This window comes from Conger conger, chromosome 7, assembly GCF_963514075.1.
Source record: "Conger conger chromosome 7, fConCon1.1, whole genome shotgun sequence".
Lineage (NCBI taxonomy): Eukaryota > Metazoa > Chordata > Actinopteri > Anguilliformes > Congridae > Conger > Conger conger.
This window is the reverse complement of record NC_083766.1, coordinates 49,084,856-49,111,962: the sequence shown is the minus strand read 5'-3', so window position 1 is coordinate 49,111,962 and position 27,107 is coordinate 49,084,856. Positions and strand designations below refer to the sequence as shown.

General features: G+C 42.7%; 1 protein-coding gene across 1 annotated transcript in view; it reads right to left on the bottom strand.

Annotated features, from left to right (window-relative positions):
• LOC133133809 (LHFPL tetraspan subfamily member 7 protein) overlaps positions 1 to 26,419 on the bottom strand; it is a 117,235-nt gene extending 90,816 nt beyond the window's left edge. Inside the window, exon 1 of the mRNA XM_061250041.1 lies at positions 25,645 to 26,419. Within this exon, the coding sequence (XP_061106025.1) occupies positions 25,645 to 25,959 (315 nt within the window). The 5' untranslated portion in view covers positions 25,960 to 26,419. The remainder of the gene's footprint in view (positions 1 to 25,644) is intronic.
• Positions 26,420 to 27,107: the final 688 nt, after the last annotated feature.

The window sequence follows — 27,107 nt, the reverse complement described above, 5'->3', positions numbered from 1 at the left end:
CTTCAGGAAAGGCTGATTCATGCCAACTGAACCACTGATGTATTTCATAACCCTGGCTTGTTACAATCAATTATGCTGCAGGATGCTAATCTCACAAACTCAAAATTGCCTTTCAAACAGACTAGAACAGTTGTTTCCAACCCTGTTCCGAGAGATCTACCGTCCTGTAGGTTTTAATTTCGACCCTAATTTGCCACACCCTATCCTACTAATTAGCAGTTGAACGAGATCGTTAGCCATTGAATGAGGTGCACTTTGTTACAGCAGGAGTGAAAACCTACAAAAAAGGTTGATCTCCAGGAACAGGGCTGGGAGCCACCACTCTAGAAATACAGCAGGGTCAAAGAGTTTAAACTAGCCTTCTCGCAGATTCTCCCTGCCTGACTGACACTACAGCCAGTGATATGTTTTCCCTCGAGACTCCTGACCACAGTCGACACTGGTTGAGTCATCTGATCTGTTTGTAGAGCACACCACTGCTCTCTGCACAGCTGACCCACTCTGACCTGTGAGAGAGTGTATGGAGGCCAAGGCTACACACCAGGAGAAGCCATTGATCACTCAATTGAGCGTGCCACTCTGCATTATTAGCTCACTGGTAATGAGTGATGAGTAATCAATGCTAGAGAGAATTCCAAGATCCTCAATGATTAAGTGCGGACAAGGATCCTAATGTCAGCCTTATACACGAGTGATAGAGAAACAAAGCGATTAAAGCTTTTTTAAACCACATTTATCCATGTTGGACAGGCAAGCACAAACTGTCCTTTGGCATGGTCAAAATTAGAACATGGCTTTTAAAATGTAAAATAATTAATCTACTGTCCAATAATTCATTATATGTTACTTATTTTGAAAATGGTTAACAGGTGGATATCCCATACACAGATTCAAAAAATAAATACAAATAAAACAGCACGCTATTTTCCCGTTAGTTATAGGCCTACTACAACCGCACAGTTTTATCTCCTGAAATGAAATAATTCCTGGCTAGAGTAAGAAAATATTGGTGCAGGCTTTTCTTAATTTACTGCACCACAGGTCATTGCTAATTTGCTGGGTTTCTTGTTGCCTGAAATGTAGTTGTGAATAATTAGCTTTTTATGCTTATTTAGTGCATACAGGAGAAACTAAGAGGAAAGCACGGTTAAAGTAGGCATACAGTAAAGACAGGGGATATATGAACCCTTTGTTTTACTAAGACGTTATGTTGAGTCCACAAAATGTGACAGTTTTACGCAAAATGTATGAAAACAGCAACAAAAAAGAAATAGACTGCCTTGGGATGAGTTTCAACAGCGCTAACGAGGCAAGTTTGATGCCTGGAAGAAACAACAGAAATTGTACCTACCGCGCCGCTCCCCATCAGAGCCCTATCTGTAGGCCTATATATTTTTATATGGTCTTTACCCGTGACGCGTTTCACTCTTCTGATGGAGAGATTCGCCATGCAGACATTTTTCTCTTTATCTGTTGTTTGACCCGACTGTTTCTCCATTATGTGGGTTCGTTATATCCAGCCCAGTGTCTGATGAAATTGCACTTCCTTGCCCGCGAATTAAAGTAGTGCCCCCAGAAGGCTTTCTGCCCCCTAGCGAACGTCCCGTGGAGTCATTAGCATGTGAAACATGCACGGGGGCATTATGCGACTAATACAAGTGTCATTAAGAGGCTCCGAGGTGTTCCGTGTGTTGAGTGACAGATTAAAAGACCTGGGAGAAAAAAAAATCTTCAAACGAAACAAATTGTCACATCTGACAGCAGGTCTAATTAAATTGTAGCCAACATAGACGGATGTGGAATAGATGGAGGTAGGCATATGAAACTAAGTGCTGCTTGGATTTTTAAGACAGGGAGACGGACAGCGTGAGACTGATTGATTAAAACTAGCCACTGATTTTAGATTACAGATTACAGAGCTTTTGGAATGCGTTTATGCTTAACTATCCTGTCCAAAATGGAGTAGCAGCCTGCTCAGGGAAGCTGTCTGAAGTTTTACAACCACATCGCCATCGGCTTTTTATAACTAAGATAATTGCGTCCTACCCTGAACTAAGATTGCAATTGCATTCAAGACAGCTACCTGACTGTTTGGTGTGTAAATTAAAACCATTTTAGTGATCCTATATGATTCTACAAACCACGCCGTCTTTCACAAAGGTGAGTGGCACAGCTCGCTGATGACCTTGCCTGACCTCACCCGGCAAGAGTGCATCTTCTTTTAGACATACTTCAGGGACCGGCAGCAAACACGGGGATGGCTTGGGTAGGCCAATTTAAAGTGTCTTCTGAATGTGTCATGCCAGCGCTTCGCTGCTCTTGAGGCTAACGAGGCAGAGGAGGCTGACAGGAATGAACGAAGCCTGGAAAAGCCTGGAAGATGAAAAGAATCCTGGGTATCAGCCGCCACTTTCCCGCCCACAAGCCGCCCCCCCCCTTCCGCTCAAAGACAAAGTATTCATATGTGCACAGGAATGCCTTTTTCCCTCGCTGGTGATCTGAGCATATTCTATACTGTGGGAATCAGGCCTTTCTTCATTTTTTACCCTGAGCTGCAGAGCTGTCTCTTTTAAATTCCGAATAGCAAATTAAATAAGCGATATGACACGCAGAAACAATGACAGCCTTATGCAGGATGTAAAGGAAGCTGATTATTTGCGCTGTACGATCCCTATCCTCACTCTCTTTCCTGCCCTGGATGGGAACTGAAAGAACATTCCTTTCATAATATATGAATACAGTACTCACTACAAAGTGCGCTACTGTCAGGCTGAAACACTGACGGCATGGTATGGGTGCTGTGTCGTTCATTTTTGCATCCATTAAAAACGACAGAATTGTGGCATTTTGTACCAGCAAAAAAGTAGTTTTGTCTGCTGAAAAGCTAGGTTTTGAAACAGCTGGCAGCTGGGTAACCAGTTAGACCAGGTCTATACTCAACATGGTTTGACCAGCTCAAGCTATGTTTTGAAACAACTGGTAGCTGGTATTTCAAGCTGGTGATAACTGAATTTTACACCAGGGTATGACAGTTGTAAAAGTTATAAACTGCATTTTGTGTTTGCTCTGATTTAAGCACTGAAACAACTAATATATATGAGCTACAGAATTGCACAACACAGCATTTGTGTTACTCTGAACAAAGTTAATTTAGCAGAAAATATGTTTCAAACATTGTTGTATTTGTAGTTGGTTTTCCAATATCTTTTAATTATTTGCTCATAAACTATAACACAAATCTTGCAACAGAGGTTCAGCTGGAGCAGGGCTCTGATGAGTACCATGTATCATGGTGGTACTTTTAATTAACTTTTGGAAACAGAAATAAAATCATCAAGCACCTAACTGAAGGCATTTCCTCCATCTCAAGGCCCCTCGTCATCAGACCGCGAGCACGTTATTCCCTGTCTGCTTCATTAACCAAGGCCGCATGATAACTCACCGATAGCAAAGCACCAAAATAACATTTTGTTGTTTAACAAGTTTTGTTTTGCTGCCAATTCCGAGTGTGATTTGAGCCCCCTGGCCAGAAGAAAAGAGAGACTTTTTAAATATGGTTTACCAGAAAATTACATCAGTTTCGGTGTTGACTTTCAGTCACGCAACCCGTGCTTAATGGGGAAGGGCACAGACAGCGCTAATGTGCTAAAATACGGCCGGTGGCAGCACGCCAGCTTTCTGCTCGTGAGTGCCTGTGAGCTGGGCCCGCTCTGACATTGACGCTGCGACCGTTAGCCGTTGGTTTATCACCGGCACCCAGAGTTCATTGAGTGGATTTACGTTGGAAATCAAAGACGGCCTTTTACCACGGCAAAGTGTTCCCTTATATCTAGCAAGCCGAGATGGATATACGCCTGACCCGCTGCAGCACACCGGCCCCAAACACAAGGGAGCAGCAAAAACTGGACACAGATATTCTTTCCAATATCCAATATAATGAAAAACGGCCTACAGCCCCTATAAATATTGAACTGGTGAGACACACCGGGATGGCTCTGTCATAAAGAAATTTTTTATTGGTTTTCAGCTCTGCCCCTTTTAATAACGCTGAGCAATCTGAGAGCAGTAAATTGGATAAATTCAAGAGAGTTAGGACTTGGGAATTCAGCAATAATGTTCACACCTCCTTTCAACCTGGAAGGCCTGTAAATCTTCAAATCCTGATTACTTTTAGGAAGACAGGGATTAGGGACTTTGGATTCGAATGCCTGTGAAATTTTAAGGCTGCGTAAGGACTTCAAGTGCCAGAGAGTTGAGGATTTTCAGGGCATGGTATATGTCAAGGCACTATCTAGTCCCCAGTAATTTATATTATTCGATTCTTGGACTCTTGAAAATCTCACAGTTCTACACCTTTCTGGCTTGACTTTTGTCAGAATGGCAAACTAGTATAATTCAGTTGATTATAGAAGCACTAAACAGGCAGATTCACACTGTCAGTGGCAACATACAATAAAAAAACTGAATTTTTCCTGGCCTGACAATGGCTTTCGTTGTCTACAAGAGAAGAATGCAGATTCAGCTAAAGACAATGGAGGTTGTTTCGAACATTAATATAAATATAGAGAGATTTAAATACTGACAGTTATTTGTAAATCTGATTCAAGATAGGTACAAATTACTTTGGTGAAGAGAGCAGCCATAACCAAAAAACAGGTGTACCCCCTGCTGATAAAAACAGCTCAAGCTAGGTTTTGAAACCGCTGGTAGCTGGTTGACCAGATGAAACTAGCTCCCAGCTTGATGTGGGTTAACTGCTTGACCAGTTCAGACCAGCTCCCAGCTTTACATGGTCTGACCATGTTTTGAAACAGCTGGTAGCTGGTTGACCAGTTCAAACCAGGTCCCAGCTCGACGTGGTTTAACTGGTTGACCAGTTCAGGCCAGCTCCCATCTTGACATGATTTGACCAACTACCAGCTCAGACAAGCTGTCAGCTCATACACAGCTAGACCAGCTTTATGACCAGTTTGGCTATGCTGGTTGACCAGCCCATACCCAGCTACACCTGCTCAATTTTCAACCTGGTCAAGCTGGCATAGCTGGATTTTACAGCAGGGCCACACAGTGCTGTATGTGCAAGCTGGTTATGTGTGCTCCATAACTCAAATAAAAACCTCCTAGCCAGGCCGCCATTCCATCCCACCCTGCTTTAAGTGCCTCATCTTTTTGCTTGACCATCAACTCATCAGCATTCAGTGAGGAAGTGTCACACCAATCACTGTAAGTGCCAGCACTGACACCTCTCCATTTCCATCTGCTTTCACAGACAGACCCTAATGTTCCTCCATTCCAGGGGTATTAAGGGCACAGCACATCTTACAAAACAGCACTTTACAGGTGGTGAGGAGGACCACAGGTCAACGTTTACGCATTCCATCCACCTATGACAGCGCTCAGGAACAGCTATGGTGATCTAGTAGTCTCACCATTTCCTTCAGCTCTCTTTACAGAAATAGATTGAACCTCATACCACACAAGCTCCTTTTCCACCCTGTCTTTCTTCCTCTGAACCAAGAAGAAAGCCTTGAAAACTGCAAATCAAACAACAACAAGCTTCTAAGATGTCGGCAGAAGACGATGTAGGGGTGACATGGCTCAGGCAGTAAGAGCAGTCGTCTGGCAGTCGGAGGGTTGCCGGTTCGATCCCCCGCCCGGGCTGTGTCGAAGTGTCCCTGAGCAAGACACCTAACCCCCAAATGCTCCTGATGAGCTGTTGGTGTGTGTATGAATGGGTGAATGAGAAGCATTAATTATACAGCGCTTTGGATAAAGGTGCTATATAAATTCCAACCATTTACCATTTACCAAGACATTGGTTACAGCTGTCCAATGAGCTTCACACTAGCTGAATAAGATATATAGACAATGAGGAAAATATAATGGGAATACAATGAGGAAAATGCCTGTTTGTTCAACGTGACTTTACATTAATGGCATTTGGCAGACGCTCTTATCCAGAACACAGGTGTTTCTGTCAGACTCCTCCTGTGTCACCTGGACCTGAACCTGGATTTGCAAGCTCTGTTCATCACGCTGATGGAAAACCCTACTGGAGTTTCACTGTGCACTTCATTAAGTAGACATGGACACCGGCTTGTTGCATGTGGCAGCAACTAAAGGCATAAAAGAATGCAGACATGGTCAAGGGGTTCAACTGTTTTTCAGACCAGATGTCAGAATGGGGGAGAAATATGATAATAATGACTTTGAGCGTGGAATGATAGTTGATGCCAGGCAGAACTATATCAGACACTGCTGATCTCCTGGGATTTTCACGCACAACAGTCTCTAGAATTTGCAGAGAATGGTGAGATAAACAAAAACCATCCAGTGGGCAGCAGTTCTGCGGGAAAAAACGCCTTGTTACTGAGAGAGGTCAGTGAAGAAGGGCCAGACTGGTCGAAGCTCACAGGAAGGTGACAGTAACGCAAATAACCACTCATTACAACAGTGGTATGCAGAGGAGCATCTCTGAACACACAACGCATAAAACCTCTTAAGTGGATAGGCTACTGCAGCAGAAGACCGATAAGTCTAAAAAAATAAGTCTAATAAATACCCAATAAAGTGCTCACTGAGTTTATATTGAGCAGTAGTAAAGGCCTTTGACGGTCATGGCGTTGGAGGGGGGGTAATGACCACACACAGACAAACTGACAGTCTCCTGTCTGGCTGGGTTTATTCACCTAGAAAGGCCTTTCAAAGTGTACAAAGCACAACAGGGACATTTTATTCCAACTGCCGGAGATTTTAAGGCAGAACAAACAGGACTGAAAAGAAAGTATTTCAAAAAAGTCATTGATGCGATTCTGTAGTCGTACAAAGGCCCCCGCCTTCAGACATAATATCTGTCTCTGAATGCTGAATAGCCTGGATTGCAAAGTAGTAGTTATGATAGGTGGACGTGGCCCTTCAAGCCAATCAGATCTGCGATACAGATGTTCTCTCTGATATGATGTACAATTGTAGGGTCTGAAACACAATTGACACTGATTGGCAATTGATACTGATGCTGCAGATAATCTGGGAGCACCGAAATGGATGCCGATTTAATTGGTTCAATATTGGGCCCGTTTCTTCCAGTCTTGGTTCAAGTGCAGCCATGCGCCTTCATATTATACTGTATCTAAGAAAATATTACATTTCACTCGCATTTCTTGCAATAAATTTGAAACTTAGCCACAGAGATGTTCAATACTTTCAGGATGATATGGGTAAATCTTATTACAAACCTTTGAATGTCATCCACATAGCCCTTGTAGTTTTTGAAGAAAATGTATACAGCAACTTCAAGCCAGGCTGTAATGTTTTTTTCCTGAGTTTTTCTTTTTCAGTTATTTGCACCCCAAATCATATAAAATCTACAGTCAGCAACAGTGCGAGCTGTCATAAACTGGGCAGCAATTGATTTCTAAAACTACATACTGTAAAAAGCATAGGATAGCAGCACACAGGCAAATTACTGATGCAACATAGATGTTGCTACTGGAGACCTGCTTGTGTTAAAAATGTCAGCCATTGTTGAAATAAAATTCACTCTTTTCCCATAGCCAACTGCTAATAATTCCCTTTATGAATAATGCGATTTGTGGATTACAGTAGGAGTCGGCGGTCCTAGGGAATTTACCTTAAAGTAATGCAATATCGACACTTAGTACTTGGCCCGCTCTAAAGAACAGCTTTAATGGGGTACAAAGTACAGGGTAGCACATTTAGTGGTAGCTTTGCTTGGGTATGCAAATGGTCTGCACTGCACCACTCAACTGTGGTGAACTTCCTGTTTGACTCCCCCCCACTTTATACAGCTTTTCTGTTGTTGTTCCAGAGGTTTCTCCTCCACTTTCCTTCTTGCCATGCGGGGTGGACTGAAGTTCAGGCTGCACACACATTCCTGAGAAGCCACTGTGAGGTGACAGGGGCTGGAGCGGTTGGGAGCACAAACGTCTGGATGCAAAAATGGGAGCAAATGAACTCACACAGAAACCCAGACAACACCCAAAACCGCTGAAACCACTGCATCCTGCCAATAAAGCTTTAAAGATTTCCCTTCAAACACACAGGAAGCCAAAGCAAGGAGGCAGCTTCAGACAACTACCATAGATATTATAAACTAACCCAATAGTAGAATCCTACCGCAGATTCTATGGTAACAGTCTGTTAGAATAGTGAAGGTACAAAATTGTAAACAGCTGGAATGTAAATAACAATGTAACACCGTACTATATTAAACATTTGCTGTATATACAGCATACTGCTACTGTATGCTACCGTTACTTATACAGTAAAGTTCTGGCAACCCAGTTGCCAGTATTTCACCCTAAAATTAACTCCTTTTTTAAAGTGTACATTCCAGATAATAACAGGAGTATCCAGTGCTTCTGAGTATCCACTGAAGCTGCATTGTACTTGGTTACACCCCTTAACAAATTTTCATGAGATACATCAAAGCAGAATGTTCGCCCTTCTGCAAAAGGCAGACAGAATTTGAAATTTGCCGACAGACTGCTGAGCTGACCGTCTAGTTAGTGTACTGTAATATTGTGGCACTACCCTTGGCCTGTTCTCCGGGTCTCTCTCACCCTCCTGCGACCCCAGCAGCTGTCTCCCAGCCAGGGGCTAATAACAGCATCTGCCTCACTGCTGGGGACCAATCGAGACAGCAGCTGAGCCCCTTTGTACCGGAGAAGCGACGACACGCTGATTCCGGAGCGAACCGGGGCTCCCGCGTCCCTTGCGGTGGGACCTTCTCCTCCTCGTCCAGCTGTAACATTAAGCTGTGTCAGGGGTGAGACGGATGTTTAGAAGTCTGAGCAGGTTTTGTTGGTGACCAGGGGTGTACGGTTTCTGACTTTACTTGGCGGGGGATACAAACATTTTTTCCCTATCCTACGGGACCGGTGTATTATGTGTGATATCCACTGTGTGTGAAGGACGTGGTGTGAAAGAATGCTTACAGTGCACACTGCCTCCAACATGCCTAAGACTAGGAAGAAATAGACATGTCATGTACTGTATTGTATTAAATATGCCTGTGAGTGGTTACTGAGGAGCTTGTAATACCTGAGGGCCATTGAATAATCTGCACTGCAGCAATTTCACAATAATCCCTTCTTCCATATTGCTTTTCAAACACAATAAAAGCTTTGTCAGCAAGCCCTAAAACATTGTCTCCAATACTCAATAATCCTATGTTAATAGCAAACACATTTTGGACAACGGAGTACCAGAATAACATGCTGGGGTCACGGACCTGATGGGATTAAATGCGTGTCATCAACATAGCAGGAAACAGATATGTTAAAGGGCATCCATTAAATTCTCACTGAATTAATATTTTTTCATTACAGACAGCCATTTATACAGAACAGTGCAGGAAACAAAATGGGAGGGGGGGATCAATGATTCTGACAAATTTATTCTGACCTGGTGGTGACTCCAAATGTCCAGGAATGGAGGTGAATAGTGAATACACATAAAAGATGGGTCCCTCTGCAGCGAAATGGGAAAGCATCAAGAATGTCTGGTCATCTGACCATCCACAACTGAGCCCATCTAATGAGAATCACCGCTGTTTGACAAAATTGTTGTTCCTCCCCAAAGAGGTACATATTTAATGGTGTGCACAACTCATTAGATGAGGTGGTGCCATTGTAGGTCTATGCCGAAGTAGAAAACGTGATTACAGAACAAGACTGAAAATCACTAAAATCAGTTGAGACCCCTGGCTATTGCCACTACAAATTTTAAGTAATCGTTTTTGGGAATATTTAGTTTGCCTTGCTAAAGCACATAAATGTGTAGTGACACTCTTACTGGCCAGGTATCAAACCCTGATAAAGCCAGTGCTGGTAGTTGCCAGCAACCTAACTGGATGTCACATAATTAGCTATGGTGTCTCCCAAGGAGGGAGGGTGCTAGTCCACAGGACTGTGCCAGTTTAATCTTTAATGACACAAGAGCGACCCCTCTGGTCAACTGGGTGCCAGCGGTCCGCTGCCTTCAGCTGCTGCATGACGTTTACTATACTTCTCTGATGTCATGACTGCGTAGCTCAGCTGGAGAAGTACAGAGAGAACCCAAAGAGAGGCTGGATGCATACTTTCAGAGAAGAACGCTAGCTGGTGCTCGCCTGACTCAAGACAGTGTGGTTAATTTTGGGATCATAATTGATGTAAAAATTATGAATGCTGCAACAGGGCAGCCTGTAGCCTCATGATTAAGGTACATGACTGGGACCACGTTTGCTCCAGGGGGAGTGTCCACTGCTTAGACTGATCAACTGTAAGTCACTTTGGATTGAAACATCAGCAGATAACAATTTACTTTTTACCAGAAGCTAACATTGGAGGAAGATGTTGAAAAGAATAACCCTTGTGCAGTCTTCACATTCTGTATACTCCCCTTGTCCGAAGGGTAGAAAATGACCCGCCTTCACTAAACCCCTAAAATAAAGCAGCTTCATTAAATTTTAAACCACAAATCTATTTTGCACGAAGAAACAACCTGTCACTCATCACAAACTTTTTCATCAAATTTCAAGTTGAAAAAATATCATCTAGGGGTTTTCACTGCTGTTAAACATAGTGGCGGGTCAAGACAACACAAGGGTTAAGATCCTGTGGGCGCTTTTCTCAACTTTAACAACATCATTCACGTCCAGAGGTATTGCCATTACCATGTATTGAAACGCTTCGTGTCAGTGCTATAAAGTAGTCCCAACGTCGGGGCAGATCCCCGCACTGTGGTGAGGTGCCATGGTACCCGACACCCTGCCAGCAGCCACACCCCAGCCACACATAAAGCCACATCTGCCCTATTCTCAGTTACGGGAATGTGAGTGTCTCTGGAGAGAGGGGGGGGCCTTTCGAACATGGAGCTGAAGCACCAACTCCATCCCACCAGCGACCCCTCCCCCAAACCCCCCCTACTTCTCCGTCACAACAGTTCACCGCTGTCTGCCAGTAAATAATAGATTAAAATGACAGAAGAGAAGTGAAATTATCTTTTGAAACGTGAACGTGTGTCTCAGACAATGGCTCCTATGACCTGACAGGAAGAGAAAGGCCAAGCAACTGTAAGGGCTGCAGTGGTAGTTCAGGGTAAAATATGCTACATTATATCTATTATTATTATTATTATTATTATTATTATTATGACTGTCGTTGTTATTGTTGTTGTTATTGCAAATCATGGATCATTTTAACTGGAAGGTTTCAGCTTTGAACCTGCGAGAACAGCTTGATAGTTCAATAAATATATTTTAGTACATAATGAGCTACATAAATGGATAAAATGTGAATCGTAAACAGTGTAATTTTACCCAGGAAGAAGATATTTGCAAAGCAGATAAATAATGTCAAGGAAATGTTGCCACTGGAAGATAATTAGAGTGTACATATGTTTATACACATTTAAGAAGGAAAAATTCAGCATTTGTTTCCTTTCACTCTGAAGCTCCATATGCTTGTCACATATGGAGGAGATGACAGTGGAAAAAAAACATGGATAGAATGTACATATACACACAAATAAATTAAGCCTTTTGCGAGGTTTGAGAGAAAATGTATTTAATTCTGTCAGCTGAAAACAAACTAAATATGAATGCAGAGAGAACAAGAGAGAGTGTCTAGTCAGGTAGGCATACGTATCTGTGTAGGGTTTGATCAGAAAATATTTCCCACTATCCTTCAAGTCTCTCCAGAGAAACTTTTTTATTTTTTATTTTTTATTTTTTTGCTACACAAAATCACTCATAGAAATATGTTTCACTTGTCAGCGGGGACTGTAAATGCATTTGATGTGATTTTAAACATTTCAGTTCCCGTTGGCCTCAAGTATTTTTTTATTAAACTTTCACTCCAGAAACCAGTTCAGATGGCTGTGTATGCGCACATGTATTAGCACAGCCAAACACTCTCCATCATTTGTAGAGCAGAGAATGGCCTTTGCCTTCCTTTAAAGATTAATAAGGCACAGTATTTAAACATTTATAAATATGCATGGCTGCACATTCATAACCATGGTCATATTTGTGAAGGGCAAATTGAGCTGTGACAAGTGTTTTTGTGGAGTGTTCACATCACTCTCAAAACAAAAAGGTGGCTACGCTGTATCACTGAGGTAATTATAATGGAAGAGTATTGTTTGGTTGATTTCATTTTACTTTGAGTAAAATAATACATACATCAGTGGATGCAAGTTCTGCCCAGAGAAAGGCACATACAAGACTAACAACACTTATTTACAATGTGACTACAGAAATGACTGAAGGATCACAGCAAATTGCTTTACAGCCTGTTCACACAGAAGGCAGCAAAGCAGTCACACCCAAAGTAATCAAAAGCTACTTATATTGTTGACACAATGTACAATTCCGTTCTACGGTGTGAAAGTGCAGTACAAAACAGATGCCTTTCAGAGGGAGATGGAATTATTAGGCTGAAAAGGGTGGATTGCACTGAGTTGCAACTAAAGGCCCATTCACACTGTAACCATAACTAACCATAACGATGTGATCATCCACACTGTTGTGATACCTTGGTGCAACATCTAGCTATGACATAGCTTGAAATACCAGCTGCTTCAAAACATAGTTTGAGCTGGTCAAACCATGTTGACTATGGAGCTGGTCAACCAGCTACCAGTTGTTTCTATTGTAGTAAGCAGTCATTTCGCACGTTACCTACCGTTATTTCCGTTGGCTTTTGATTGGCAGTGTTTTATCGTTCAGGCAGCTGGACAAAATCGCTCTGAATGTGATCGCAACGATATCGTTCGTCAGGTGCCCTTATAGTTGTAGTGCGGACTCCGCCATCCACTTGAGTTAGAACGATATATTTATAGTTATAGTCATCGTTGTGTGGATGAGCCGTAAGAGGAGCCGGCCAGAGCGTACAGGCTGTCCTTGAGTGCACCGCTCTTAGGCTTCCCCAACTCGCACGGCCAGCTCCTGCATTTATGCATGATCTGGCACAAAACCATTCCCCTGTGCAAATTTCATAATTCATGTACAGCAACTGGAGAGGCAGCAATATTAGCTTTCCTCCGCACTGCTGATTTCAGCATCTCTCCGTCGCAGGCAGCAGTCAAGGGTCTAATCTTTTAAGAGCACAAGCCCGCAAAACCCCTGATTCCTCCAACCTGATTCATTCCTGCACATCCAAAATGCGAGAGAAATCAACTGCTTAATAATCTCTTTTTACATTACATTACATTTATGTATGTGCTTGGGAGATGCATACAAATTCCATTAAAAATAGTATACACTGCATGCAAGGGGACATTGGTGTGAGGGTGGGGCATTTCCTCTAGGGCTCAACTGTGCCCTCCTCTCCATTCAAATTTGAGCTAATTACATAATACAGTGTAGCTTCTTGCTAAACACTATACTCCAGCATAGCCTATACCTATGAGATAAAGGATAAATCCATCAAAGGATATAGGCTAGGCCTTCATATGAATAATTCACGAACTAGAATCTAATTTGGTCAGTTTTAAAACAATGTAATTTCCATGTCATACAAGGACGATTATATGCCGGTATTAATGGAGGAAAAGGTAGAAAGGTACGAAATGCATCCGTTATGCCTATGTGCACCGCGAAGTGAATTATGCTGTAAGCAAGGAAGGGGAATGAATTGCCGACTTGGACACTAAGTTGCATCACCCTCCTTGGGAAATAATGTATGTACTCAGAGGAAATGAAGAATTGCTTTTAAGAATGCGCTGTGAATTCAAAATTCTGCCTCTGTAATTTCCCGTTAGAGCACCGGTCGCAAAGCGCCGCTAATTGAAAAAGACGTCGCAGCACTGAGCGCCACAGTGTGACACTATTCTCTTTAGGAGGAGTTTGCCACAAAGAGACGAGCCCTAATTAATCAGCTTAGGCGTGTTCTGCTTTGAGCCCTGGAGCACGGTAAAGATGAATACATTAGTACCGCCTTTTTTACGCAACATCAACATTAAGCATTCCTGACGGCATGGATGAGAATCTGCTTATTAAGCTAAAACAAATGGGTTAAGGCGAATACAGTCGCCCGTCCGTTAGTGCATGTCTAACGGTTATTAGAAGCTTCATTATTAGACCCTACGATTATGAAGTTCCAGCTGCGGTAACACTGAATCATTCGTCAGAGCAGTGACGACACTGATGCTCATTCAGGTAAAACAAAAGGCACTTCGAGAAAAAAAACATTCTAGAAAATGATACGTCAGCAAAACTGGCAGGAGCATGTGGACAACCTTGGTTTCCTACTCTAAGTCAGAAAGACCACCGTTTAAAGGCATTTATGTTACTGTGCTGCGATATTCCTGATAACATTGAATTGCTGAGTGCAAAGAAATTGTTGCTGTATTTGGACCTTGGCGTTTAAACAAACAAACCAAAAAAAAAACATGCTGCTCCCGTGTAACCGACCAACAACAGCGCTAAGCAAAATGCATTCCAGTTTCGGCATGAAGCAAGATCAGCAACAGCTTCAATTAGCTACTGAACAAACACTTCTTGGTAATTGCTAAGATAACCCCTTATGGGCGGATGCGACCTGCGTGTTACTACATCTCCCTTAACAGATGGATGCGACGAGCGCGTTACATCTCCCTTAACAGACAGATGTGACGCCAGCGTTGTATTTGATCATATGACCGTGTTTCAAGACACACGACCGTTGAAATGCATTGTGATTCCTAGGCCTTTCTATGGGTTTTCCATAGGGCACCTTAGTCCATAATGGGTTAGGCCTAATCAGTCATTCCATTATTAACAGGTCTCAAAATATTCTCATTTATTCCCACCCCTTGTGCTGTCACATTACAACAGTTTTGACTATTTTATGTGTTAGACTGCAGTCTGTAGTGTTCTAATATCTGTAGTGCTTATTTAAATACATGAACACTGATGACAGTGGCATTTACAGTAATGTTATAGGTATTTACTGTACTGGCTAATGCCAGGTAAACATACTATACCATAGGGTAGATATTTTTAATGATTTTTTTTCCAGGATGCTAAAATTAATTTAAAGCTCAGAGATGTAGAAATAAGAAGTGTCGCGTAAGCTGTTCATGGTTAAGCTTTAATAAAACATTCAGGGGCCGAGAGGTCCATAGCCTGCACTTATATGGAAGTATCAAGAGAGATCTGAAATTGTAGGGTTTATGCAGTTACTGTACCTTGCAGTGAATAGCCCTCTTCAACCCTGCGTAATGCAGACACTCCTATTAAATACTGCATATTATAGCACATCTAATCTGCACATTTATTGCATGTATCTGCTTTTTAACACTGTCATGGTGTCACTGAAAGTCGTTTCTTCGCCTTTGTCCTTGCTAATTGAATGTACGCCATTCCCCATCCACTTAATTGTACATCTGTTATGACATTGTTTCTCTGTAAGGCATTCGCCAATGCACTCTTTTGAATGCTTTTGTTGAGAGCGCTGCACAGTGTGAAGTAATACTTTGATTGACAGACGGGTTTGAACTGCAGTTCCTACAAGCCTTTGGAGCTTTTGTAGGCTTTGTAACAGTGAGCACTATACCTCTAGTATTTTGGTCTTACTTTTCTTTTTTATCCACAAATCCACCCTTCCAAGAAGGCAAATTACTCTAATTATAGTGATCAGCTTAATGCTTTTATTTCAGATCGATTCAGATATATACTCAGTGAGCACTTTCTTAGGTATTTATTAGACTTATTTTTTAGACTTATTGGTCTTCTGCAGCTGTAGCCTGTCCACTTTGAGTTATGGGTTATGATGCGTTGTGTGTTCAGAGCTGCTCTTCTGCATACCACTGTTGTATTGTGTGGTTATTTGCATTACTGTCACTTTCCTGTCAGCTTTGACCAGTCTGGCCCTTCTCCACTGATCTCTCTCATTAACAAGGCGTTTTTGCCCCCAGAACTGCTGCTCACAGGATGTTTCTCATTGAACCGTTCTCTGAAAACTCTGGAGACTTTGTTGTGTGTGAAAATCCCAGGAGATCAGCAGTTTCTGAGATATTCAAGCCACCCTGTCTGGCACCAACAATCATTCCATGGTCAAAGTCACTGAGATCACATTTCTTCCGCATTCTGACATTTCGTCTGAAAAACAGTCGAACCTCTTGACCATACCTGCATGCTTTTATGGTTTTAGTTGCTGCCACATGATTGGCAAATTAAATATTTGTAACAAGCTGGACTACAGGTCTTCCTAATAAAGTGCTCAGTGAGTGGATATACATCTTCAAAAGTTCTCCTTGCAAGTATTGCTTTACTTTTATATGTCAGAGCTTGAAATGACTTTGAAATGCTTCTCAATAATATATATAATTCCGTAATCAGTCTGAGAAGAAACCGTTAGACAAGGTCTTTGATGGTCTATAAAATACAAATCGGATTTATGCACCCTTTCTCTTTGTATTTCGTTCTATTTTTACCCAGGGTTTCCTTAATCCCATAAAACAAACCTCAGGTGCAGTACTGCAGCCATATATAAGTGTGTACTACTGAAATGCCATAACATAATTATATACTGTCAAAATGGATGATACTGTGCCCTGAAAACGGCAGCACTTGGCTGTCTTCCACCAACCTTGCAAATCGTTCATTTAAATGAAAACCATCCGTTTTCAGCGGCCAAAGGAACACAACCTTGGGATCAGTATTTTTAATTTGACAGCAGAGGGGCTGAGACATCCTGACCTGATTTCCCACAAGGCAATCTGTCAAAAGTTCAAGCATTTTGATCCTTCCGGATTTTCTCTTTTTAACCTTTGGAGCTGGGCACATCATCACTTGGCTAGGTTTCCTGATCTATCTGCCTGGGCAAACAGAGATGATATCCCTTCAGAAGTTCTGCCAACGTCTGATGCTAACGCTGAAGTGATACGGATCAATTTGAGTCTGAACCAAGTGAGGACCAGCTGAGCCACATGCTGGGCTTAACCAAGCTGTTCTTTTGAGGGAATTAAAAAGTCCAATACGCAACTCGTTATCTAACATGTGAATGTTATAAGCTTGAAATTAACTAAAGATAAAAAGTCTGTGAAGTCTTAGAGATAGAACTTGAAGTCTTGTAGTATTTAGCGGATGAGCAGGAATTAGTTAATGGCATCCAGCCAAGCGCTTTCTCTGTGTTTTATGTCCTCATAAAACATCGCTGGGTGCCTTCTAGGGCCCGACGTTCAGCCGTTTGCCACCGCGCTGTGCATAACACACGCCTTGCGGGAGGCCATTGCCCGCTGCACAAAGCAAACACGAGTCGGGCGATTTCTCCATCCTTCTCTGTTGTCTGCAAATTGCGTCCGCGGAAAAAAGGCTGTCGGGGAAATCTGCTCCCGCCGTCACCCGACCCCGCCAATGCCGGCCCGCGGGCTCGCGCTCCGGCTCCCACGCCCGTCGCCCGGGCGTCCGACAGGTCCCCGGATCCCTAATTACTGCATTTGCAGTGACAGAGACAGCCAGGATCAATCACATCACATCACCGTGTCACTTCTCATCACAGTCACATCCCGCTGGCCCCTGGCGTCCGACGCGGCGGGCCGAGCTGCCGAGATGGGAATCGGTTCGGTGTGTCAATCCACGCCAACGTCACGTCTCCTCAAAAAACGGTCCCTGTTCGTTTTTCGTGGCCTGCGCGGGGAGGCAGTTCACACACCTCCGACCGCCTAGCATCCGGAACCAGTCCTAATCTCGATGGCAACGCAGTCCAAATCTCAATGGCAACACCTGCTAGAGCAGATGCCTGCTATTCATGATGGAAACAGGGGGGACTGTGAAACATGGATAAATCTGGTCCAAGGCCATCTGCACAATGCTAAATTGAAGGTGGTTGGCAAAAGTCTGGATGTGCTACTTGACTTTCTAATCACATGGCCACCCACCTATTTTGTCTACGTATATGCAAACCTTATATACTGTGTCTAGTAGGGCAACAGGAAAGCCATTGACTTTTTTGTGCCATTGTATGTGGGTCTTCGGGGAGCCTGGCTCCCTGCAGCTCGACCCAGAGTCACACCTCATCCCCACTCTCTTATTTTGGACTAAGAGATAAAACCAGCCCCATCCATCATTTTATTAGGCGGTTGGCTGCGATAATAAACCCCTGGCTCTGGGTTTTGCTCCACGAGCAAAGGGCCCTAACACATTCAGACGTCGCAAATTATTATCTCCTCGCCGTACAATACACAGAACAAAGAAACGGGAATTACATGGACTGGGCGGCTCGCAGTAAATTCCAGATGATGCCAATTTTTTTTCAAAAGTAGAATAGCTTTCTCTTTTTGACATGCTGGGAAGGGGCTTCTGGGGGACTCGAATGAGGTATTCAAAAGCATCTAAAATACAATCTGCCCTCTCATCCCCTCTGGCCGCTTCGTTTGAGAATTTCAAGAGGAGGAGCATTGTGTTGCGTGGATTTGCTCCGAGAAACCAATCTCCCGTCGAAAATAAACCCGCAGTGCAGTCTATCTGAAACACTCGCCAGGAGGAGAATAGCAGACGAAGATGGATTTAAACTTTTCATTTCCAATTACTGCTGCGAGTCTTTTTCATGAACTCTGCCCGTTTGAACTATCGCCCCATGCTAACAAACCTACTAGCTGAATGCACTTTCTATGTCTGCTGCTTAGCATATCCTTACACACTGGGTTTGTGCTATCACCTAGAGGACGACAGTGAAAAACCTGCCTCAAACACTAACAAATGTTACTTTGCACCTTCAGCTGCTATCACTACTTAACATTTTAATGATTATGTAAAACTGCTCTGAAGGTCCAATACACCCTCCTCTTCCCCCCAGTTTACCCTGCGTGTCTGAGTTGAATGACAGCCCTTGGGAATCCTGTGCAGGTTCAGACAGAATCGACTAGGCTGGTCCTTCACCCGAGACCACTCATTCCCAGGAACAAACGATTACACTCTACCTGCTGGAGATAATTAAAATGCTTTCCTATGGCATAAAGAACAAGAACAGCTTAATTTGCCTAATCAGGTACATCACTGGAAATTATTGTTTTTCTAAATGAATATGATCAAAATCAATGCCATCTTTTTAAACATCTGGTTTTATTTATTTGTATTTGTGAATCTTATAAAGCATACTTTTATGATTTCATATTTTGGTACTTGCTTGGGATAAGGTCTGAAATGTCACAGTTAAGGATATTGGTGAACTGAATCAAAACATTGGCACAGATTTTGTGGAATGCAAGGTGGTGGATTTTGTGATTTTGTGAAGAGTAGGTTTGTGTACAGCTATAAACACAGTAAATATTAAATAAAATGTATGGAGTTATTTGTCAAGACGACAGCAATGTTTACCATAATGGGTATGGATGGGGGGTGGGCAGGTACTTTGAGCCATATCCAGCATCCAAATATCTATGCAAGATGAATGAGCTAAGTGTGAGATGATTAATTGGATGCTCAAACATTCACTTTTTTCACACTTATCAAGTGCAGTTATACAGCTTCATATGTCAGAAAAGCGCACAGCATAATGTTCCTCATTTGTCCTTTTTTACATTTACATTTAACAAACTAAATTTGTTCTCTGAGTCATCCACTGATGTCTGTTTTGGTTGTGGTTGGATTTTGTTTCAAAAGACTGCTGTCACTTGGTGGCAACCACTTCTTACATTGTTGACAATATGCTGGAAAATTCTAGATTGTCTGGAGTGCCACAATAACTTCTGACAGAAAATAAATCAAAACATGTTGTGAATGTCAAAAACATTCTCAACATTTTGCAGTTTTCTTGTCTTGCTGGTCCTGGGGGCTTGGAGGCCCGGACCGCCAGACTGACAGTCCATCTCTGCCATCTCAAGACCATCTCCAGCACCCGCGGCCAGCTTACAAAGCATGATGTCTGGCTGGCCAAACATTGTGACCATAACAACAGCGCTCAAGCCAAGACCCACTCGAAGGGCCAGCCCCAACTTGTTAGGGACCTGTGGCATGGCCATAAATGTGGGAACCAGCTGGCAAACAGACCAATGGCTGTGTGGCAGGTCTTGGTCTGGTAGAGGAAATCAGGGAAATCTGGGGCCATGTCTCCGGGTTAAGTGGGCACACACATCTGGGCAGCATTATCTAATCAGCTCAGGGTTTAAAAATGTGCTTCTTCCCAATAGGAATAGCCCCAGAATGGCATGATTTGACTAAGCCCTGCCACATGCTGTATCATTCCCCTTGCCACATAACAAGAACAGGAAGACAAAGGGGTCGGGGAATAGAAATCAAGAATAAACAGAGTGATATTCAAGGCTAAGTAAATTCCGCTAGCGCATACACAGACAGGAACAACTTTCAAAATGTGGGCTGCATCCAGAAAGCACAGTGACTATGCCTTAACAGCAGTTTTGACAAAAGCTAGGAACAACACTTGGGCTGATGACCAATCAACCTCAGGTGTGTGCCGTTTGGTGAGGATCAACCTCAGGTGTGGGTCTGTTCGTGAGGCCACCACTATCCACGGTCCGATGCTTTGGAAAGGAACAGATGCCAGCAGCAAAAGAGAAGGGCCACCCCTCCAGGTATTATAACACATCCTGAGCAAGTACATTTGAGTGTGCACGTACACTTTATTAAGTATTTCTGTGACTTATTTTTCAGTCTTCTGCTGCTGTAGCCTATCTACTTAGAGGTGTGACGCATTGTGTGTTCAGAGATGCTCTTCTGCATACCCCTGTCGTAATGTGTGGTTATTTGCATTACTGTCACCTTCCAGTCAACTTCAAACAGTCTGGCCCTTCTCCTCTGACCTCTCTCACTACCAAGGCATTTTTAGCCACAGAACTGCTGTTTTTATATTTTTTGCACCATTCCTTGCAAACTTGAAAATCTCAGCAGATCAGCAGTTTCTGAGATACTCAAACCATACTGTCTGGCACCACAATCATTCCACGGTCAAAGTCACTGAGATCACATTTGTTCCCTATCTTGACATTTGGTCTGAAAAACAGCCAAACCCCTTGACCACATCTGCATGCTTTTATGCCTTTATTTGCTACCACACGATTGGCTGATTAAATATTTGCATTGTTCTCATCTACCTATTAAAGTGCTCACTGAGTGTATATATTTACAAACACATCTATATCAGGTGTGTGTATATAATACTTGATGCTGTACTTGAAAATGTAATTATAATAGCTATGCTATTTTATATACTTTATAAGTTCATAACTTGTAGCTATGACTCTCATAATGATTCTGGGGTAACATCACACAGTCATGGGGATAAACTAAAAAGGTCACGCAAAAAGGTCTACATGACGTACAACTCAGCCACTAAGGTACTTTACCTTAAGATAACACGTTTTCCAGAACTGTGAAACCAATAAGGAACTGTTCATGATTCAGCGCTGACTGTAAGAGAACGCTGAAGAGTACTTAAGAGGAATTCACGAGGGAGGCAAAAGCAGAATGTGCATCATTCCGACCAATAAGGACGCAAGTATGCCCAATAAAATGGCCTACAGTATAAAAATAGGAGATAGGGAGGAGGGTCGCTCCCTAGAGGAGGACCGGCTGCTCAGTCTTCTCCTGCCCAGAGCTGGCCCTGCCCTCGTGCCAAGCCTTTACAGCAGGAGGGAAACCATGCCACGAAAACCCACGCCAGGCACTGAGAAGTATGGCCCAGATCCCACCACCACTACATTCATCACTTTAAAGACCCTTTAAGAGTTGGTCCGAGGCAGCAAACAGAGCAACACTGTTCAACTCAGACCACGCTCTGCTTTGTGTGATAGAGGGTCTCCTCCTCCATCATGTGAGGGAGAGGGACTCAAACAGGAACATTAGTAGAGTCATTTGCACATCAATGAGGTGCAGCAAGACCCCAACAAATCCCTGATGAAATTTTAATGGGTCTTCCTTCAGCTTTATTAATGGGCATCAGGTCTGCTCTTTTACAAGGGTCGTATAAACAGACCAAATAGCTTCAGTGTTGGCAGATGAAAAATATCCTCTTTATACAAAATGGTGACAAATTACCTCAGTCCCGGCAAATATTGTTCAATGTGTTATTTACAAACCATTTGAAACATATATATGATGTATATACAGGAAGAATAAAGTAGAAAAACATAACTGAATAGACAAATGAATCAACACTATTTGTGTAAGACTGCCTTAGTTTGGTAGACGGTGCCATCAATGTTTAAAACTGACAAATCCTTAATTAGATTTTTTTGAGGAAAAAGCTGTAGGTCTTACTTATGTTTTGCCAATCTCCAGCATGAGCGGCAGTTTATTAATATCGCTTTTCAAATGCAAATGTTCTTCATACATAAACCATAGCCAGTTGCCAGTTACTCTGAGAGGGAAGATCACTGTGCCTGTTTTCTTATGGGTTTCAGCTTACTCATTCCAGGTATCTTCCCATCTCTGTAAGCCTGCAAGGCAATGGGTCTAAGCCGTTTAAATGAAGCTGTTCTTCTGGGAACATTGTCACTGGTACTTTCACAGCTTGAATATGACACAAACTTTTATACTTAACGTAATCAAAGGATGGCAACAGCTGCAATGTGACCAATATACACACCATTGGGACAGACTGACCAATATAATCATGTCTGACTTAGCCTTACGTTATGCATCAAAAATGTAGGCTACATCTAATTGATATACGTATGTACAGAACCCCTTCAAAAAAGATGTTACATCTCCATGGGCCAATCATTTATTATATGTACCCTTTTTTGTCAATTTTTATAAAGGGTACCAATAATTCTGGAGCCCAATGTATATTCATCAAGTCATCCATATGTTCATGTTAGATCAGTGGTCCTCACTCCTGGTCCCGGAGAGCCGCAGGGTGTGCTGGTTTTTGTTTTTGCCTAAACATCAGCAACTAATTCAGACACCAGATGAGGTGAGTTAACTGTGTAATTAATTGCTTGGATTGATCAATTATGTGCTGAGTAACAACAAAAGCCAGCACACCCTGCGGCTCACCGGGACCAGGAGTGAGGACCACTGCGTTAGATGTTTAGAGACTTGAATTTTCCCAAGTGAACTCGTTTAATCAAGAAGAAAGCATATTTGTATTTAAATTAATTTGGCCCGAGGTTTTCGATATCCCCCTAAGCCTGGAATGAAAAGGGCTGTAGCGTTCAGATAAACAGACTACTGCACTGTCTGCAATGTGCTGGGATTTCATGGCAAAGGCTAGTTCAGATGTTTAGAATTGAATGTAGTCCACATTTAAAAGCTTTGAATTCTCACAACAGAGACCTTCCTTTGCGGAGACACTTAGTTTTTAAGTGCCATTTCAGAAACTGCTCTATGGTATTTTTAGGGGATCATTTAGGAGCTGTAGCAGGGCCCAGGGAGCAGAACAGCTTGTAAGCAGTAGACTGTAGATTCAAATCACAGGTGAGACACTACTGCCTTACCCTTGAGATATAAGGCACTTAGCTTGGCCTGCTTCAGTAAGTATCCATCTGTAAAACGCCACATAAGTTGTTCTGGATAAGGGTGTCTACCAGGCAGCCAAGTAAACTTCATGTAAGAGCAATAAAAAATGACACTGGAATACTCAATATCCCACGGTGCTCTTGGGGATGAAAACTGGAATGAACAGTGGCCTGAAACAACAGGAATGTGGAGTCTCTATCCAGGATCCATATAATATATCTTAGTGTAACTTGACTCAATGTCAGACTGTTATAACAGATCCAAGTTATTCACAGTTTTTATTTGTGTACTGGCATCAGGCAGAACTTATACAATCATAAGGCCTACATGAGTAGACATGCTTGTGAATCCTGTGTCTATTATTAAGTTGTTTGCTTATTATTACAATGTCTTTAATACTCAAAAAGTGGTTGGTTTTGTGCAGGGGGAAATGCGACATAACTGACACTATGCATGACAGTTGTGGGCAGATTTAATAGATTTTCATATTCATAGAATGCTCCAGAACATATTCCCTGCCGAAGTGGCTTTACTGTTCAAACACGCTTATGGTAATCACTGGAAAACATACCCAAGGAGTGGCCAGCCATCCATTTTCCTCACTCCTTAAGTATGTTTACCAGCGTTTACCATAGGTGTATGCAAGGTAAGGTATTCTGAGTTATACCCTACCCTAAATTTCCAACCTGAAGAGTGCCTCTGTTAACATAATTCCAGTTACAGTGCTGTGTACATGTGATGAAAATGCAGTGATATAGACGAACGAAGCAACTGCAAACACTGGATCAAAGGAAGTAATGACGTTCTGGATAACAGTCTTCGTTAGCAACGCTCACGTGACTGCATGCCAGCGCCCGTCAGTGTTAAAACACTGCGGAGTTTCAGTTCGTGCTCGCTACCATTAGGTGAGTCAAAGGGGCAAGGTCCTGTAATTTGTGATTAACGTGTAAACACAAGTTACTGTGCGCAAAGAAATGACATATTGGGTACCTTCAAAAGGCACAAAATATTTCACAGAAAGAATAATGGGAGTCCAAAGGCTGTGATTTTTAAGTGTGTTTGACTGGGCCTAAAACACCTTGACACAGCCTATTTGCAAAACGTTCCGTGGCGCTTTGTCTTTTTAATGCATGGCTGAGGTGTTGTTAAAAGAGGTGCAGCATCGGCTCATCTGTTAGTTTAAACTACAAGGGTAGCAGGAAAGCCGCCCTCTACTGGTTGGAAAATTACGCGCGCCGCTTTGTTTCCAATTCCCGACTGATAGGCAGGTCTTAATTGATGTTTTGGACCACTGCACTGGAAGATAATTTAAAATCTGTGTTTCCAAGTCGCATGCTGTCGCAACTTCAGGACAAAAGAACACTTATTAGGTTACACTTCTGCTGTTATGTAAGACAGCCCCAAACCTTCCAGGTGTGTCCACATCGTGAAATACTAACATAGCTATATTCAGCGCATCTCTTGGGACCGTTACCTCCGTTACACATCTGGCTGCTTAGAAACATGCAAAAGACTCAACCGAGAAGCTCAAATTTGAATACAACGCAAATAAGAACTTTCAAAATAGAACAACAAAAAACGCCAGAAAGCCTTCTGAATATGCAAGAAATATCTGGCACCTGCACCTCTGCCCGACAGAAATGTTCAGTTATCACGTTCATGAAACACAAGAGGAAGCTCCAGGCGTGACAGGGCGCAGGCGCATTATCCGTAATAACTCGTAATTATTGTATGTACCATTAAGCCACTGGTTTAGCGCTGCCACTGCATGCATTTATTCATTGAAAATACAAAATTAAACAAGCTTCCATTGTACAACCCTGTCCTCTAGATGCAAATCTATGGTCGAATTAAAATATCAGAACGCAAATGTATAAACCCCTCACGACCATACCGCATACACAGAACGCTGCAGTAAAATGTGTAACAAAGCAGTACCATAACTGATACTGTATTTCTCTGCTAACACGAGATGCCACCGTCTGTCGATGTCTGAAACTGCCCTTTCCAGATGCGGCTTCTCTCAGGTGGCATTGTCCACAAAGTAAGCCTCAATGCGCTCACACACTCACCCCATGAACACGGATGGGGCTTAAGCTTTTGACACTCCCATGTCCACTCCCAGAACTGTGTAAACATCAAACAAGCGTAACAAAATTCCTCAAAAGCATTTCACACTGGATATGGAATTAGATTTGTTAACATTAAAATGTAATGTTACTTTTTTAACGGTTTACCTGCCAGGAACTGGAGGGAATTTCAGCGAATTTTCCAAGCCCTCCAAATATGTAACATCTGTACATATGGTCCAGGGACTCGGAACAGTGCCAGAGTAACCCGAAGCTCACCGAATCTTTATTTTTCAGGTGATCCTTAACAATCCATGCCGGAGAGATAAAGCTGAAACTACAAATCGCGACCAGAGCCGACGATAAGAGCACCCAAAAGCAGCCCACACAGCTGAACATCCTCGGAGCTTGGGGCAGAGAGCTCGGAGACAGATCTATCCCAACCCCGGCTTCTTTCTTCTTCCGATCCAGCAATGAATGCATTTGGAGCTCAGTCACTCAGAAAAGAAAAAAAAACTCCCCAAAAATGTTACATCAGAAACCACAACTGAAGGATGTCAACAAATCACAGCCCGAGACGGCAGATAATGGAAATATAAGCAGAATACCCAAACATGGGTTCGCAATTCAACTTTAATCAAAACTGTAATGTCACTTTTCATCCACGAGCAATTTCTTCAGGTGTTCCTTCAAATCATCAGTGATTTGGTCCCGGGAAGTGGCGGAGGGGGTGACTAAAGACATTTGTCACACCCAAATGTAAATATTCCGAGAGCACCGCGCATCCAGGACTGTCACCCACAACTGCTTACTGAACATGGAAATATCTGTTTCTCTTCGCCTGGGCTTGCACGTGAAAGGAAAACAGAAACCGCCAGTTATTTTTTGTTTGCGTGTCATTCGGTCAACACTGCAGTCTGCGCGTTTTTTCCTCCGCGAGACCGACAGCTTTGTGCGTTAAGAACAGCTACAATCTAGCAGCAGGAAGTACTTCCAGAGCTATACCGTGCAATGTGCCTTAAGGAACACTAAAGTGGGCGTTTCCGCTTTGCTTTGAAATGTTTTCACATGACCCCTCCCTTCAGACAGGTGCTGAAGTAAAAAGTTGAGATTCACAGGTTCAAGCTGATCGTTTGAAAGTAGGCTACTGTAGCTCCAGCTGTCCAGTTTAGAATTTAGATGGCCTACGAAGTAGTCGGCGCAGTTTTCCTGTTGTTTTTAATTCCACATTATGTACATTGCATCTGATAATATTGTCAATAATTGCCAAAATGGGTTATTACATTTTGTCTAATGCAAAAAAAGAGGTTTTAAATCCAACATCAGTGCGAGACGGGAAGATTGAACGGTTTACAAGACACCGTTCAATAATTGAATAAATGTGCGTATTATACGTTGGCATGCACTTCGTATTATTGTAATCGAAACTTTTTGACCAACAACCCCCCCTAAAAAAGAAAAAGAAAACAAGTACCGACGTCGTGCCATAATCCTCCATAGGTATAGCTTCTACTGCCCCCGTACGGCTTGTCCTAGGCATAGCCGCTTACAAACGTACTGCAGTCTTCATGCAAAGATGAAGGCTTTTTCAAAAATTAACAGAACCACTTGAGCGTGAAATAATTGGAGTC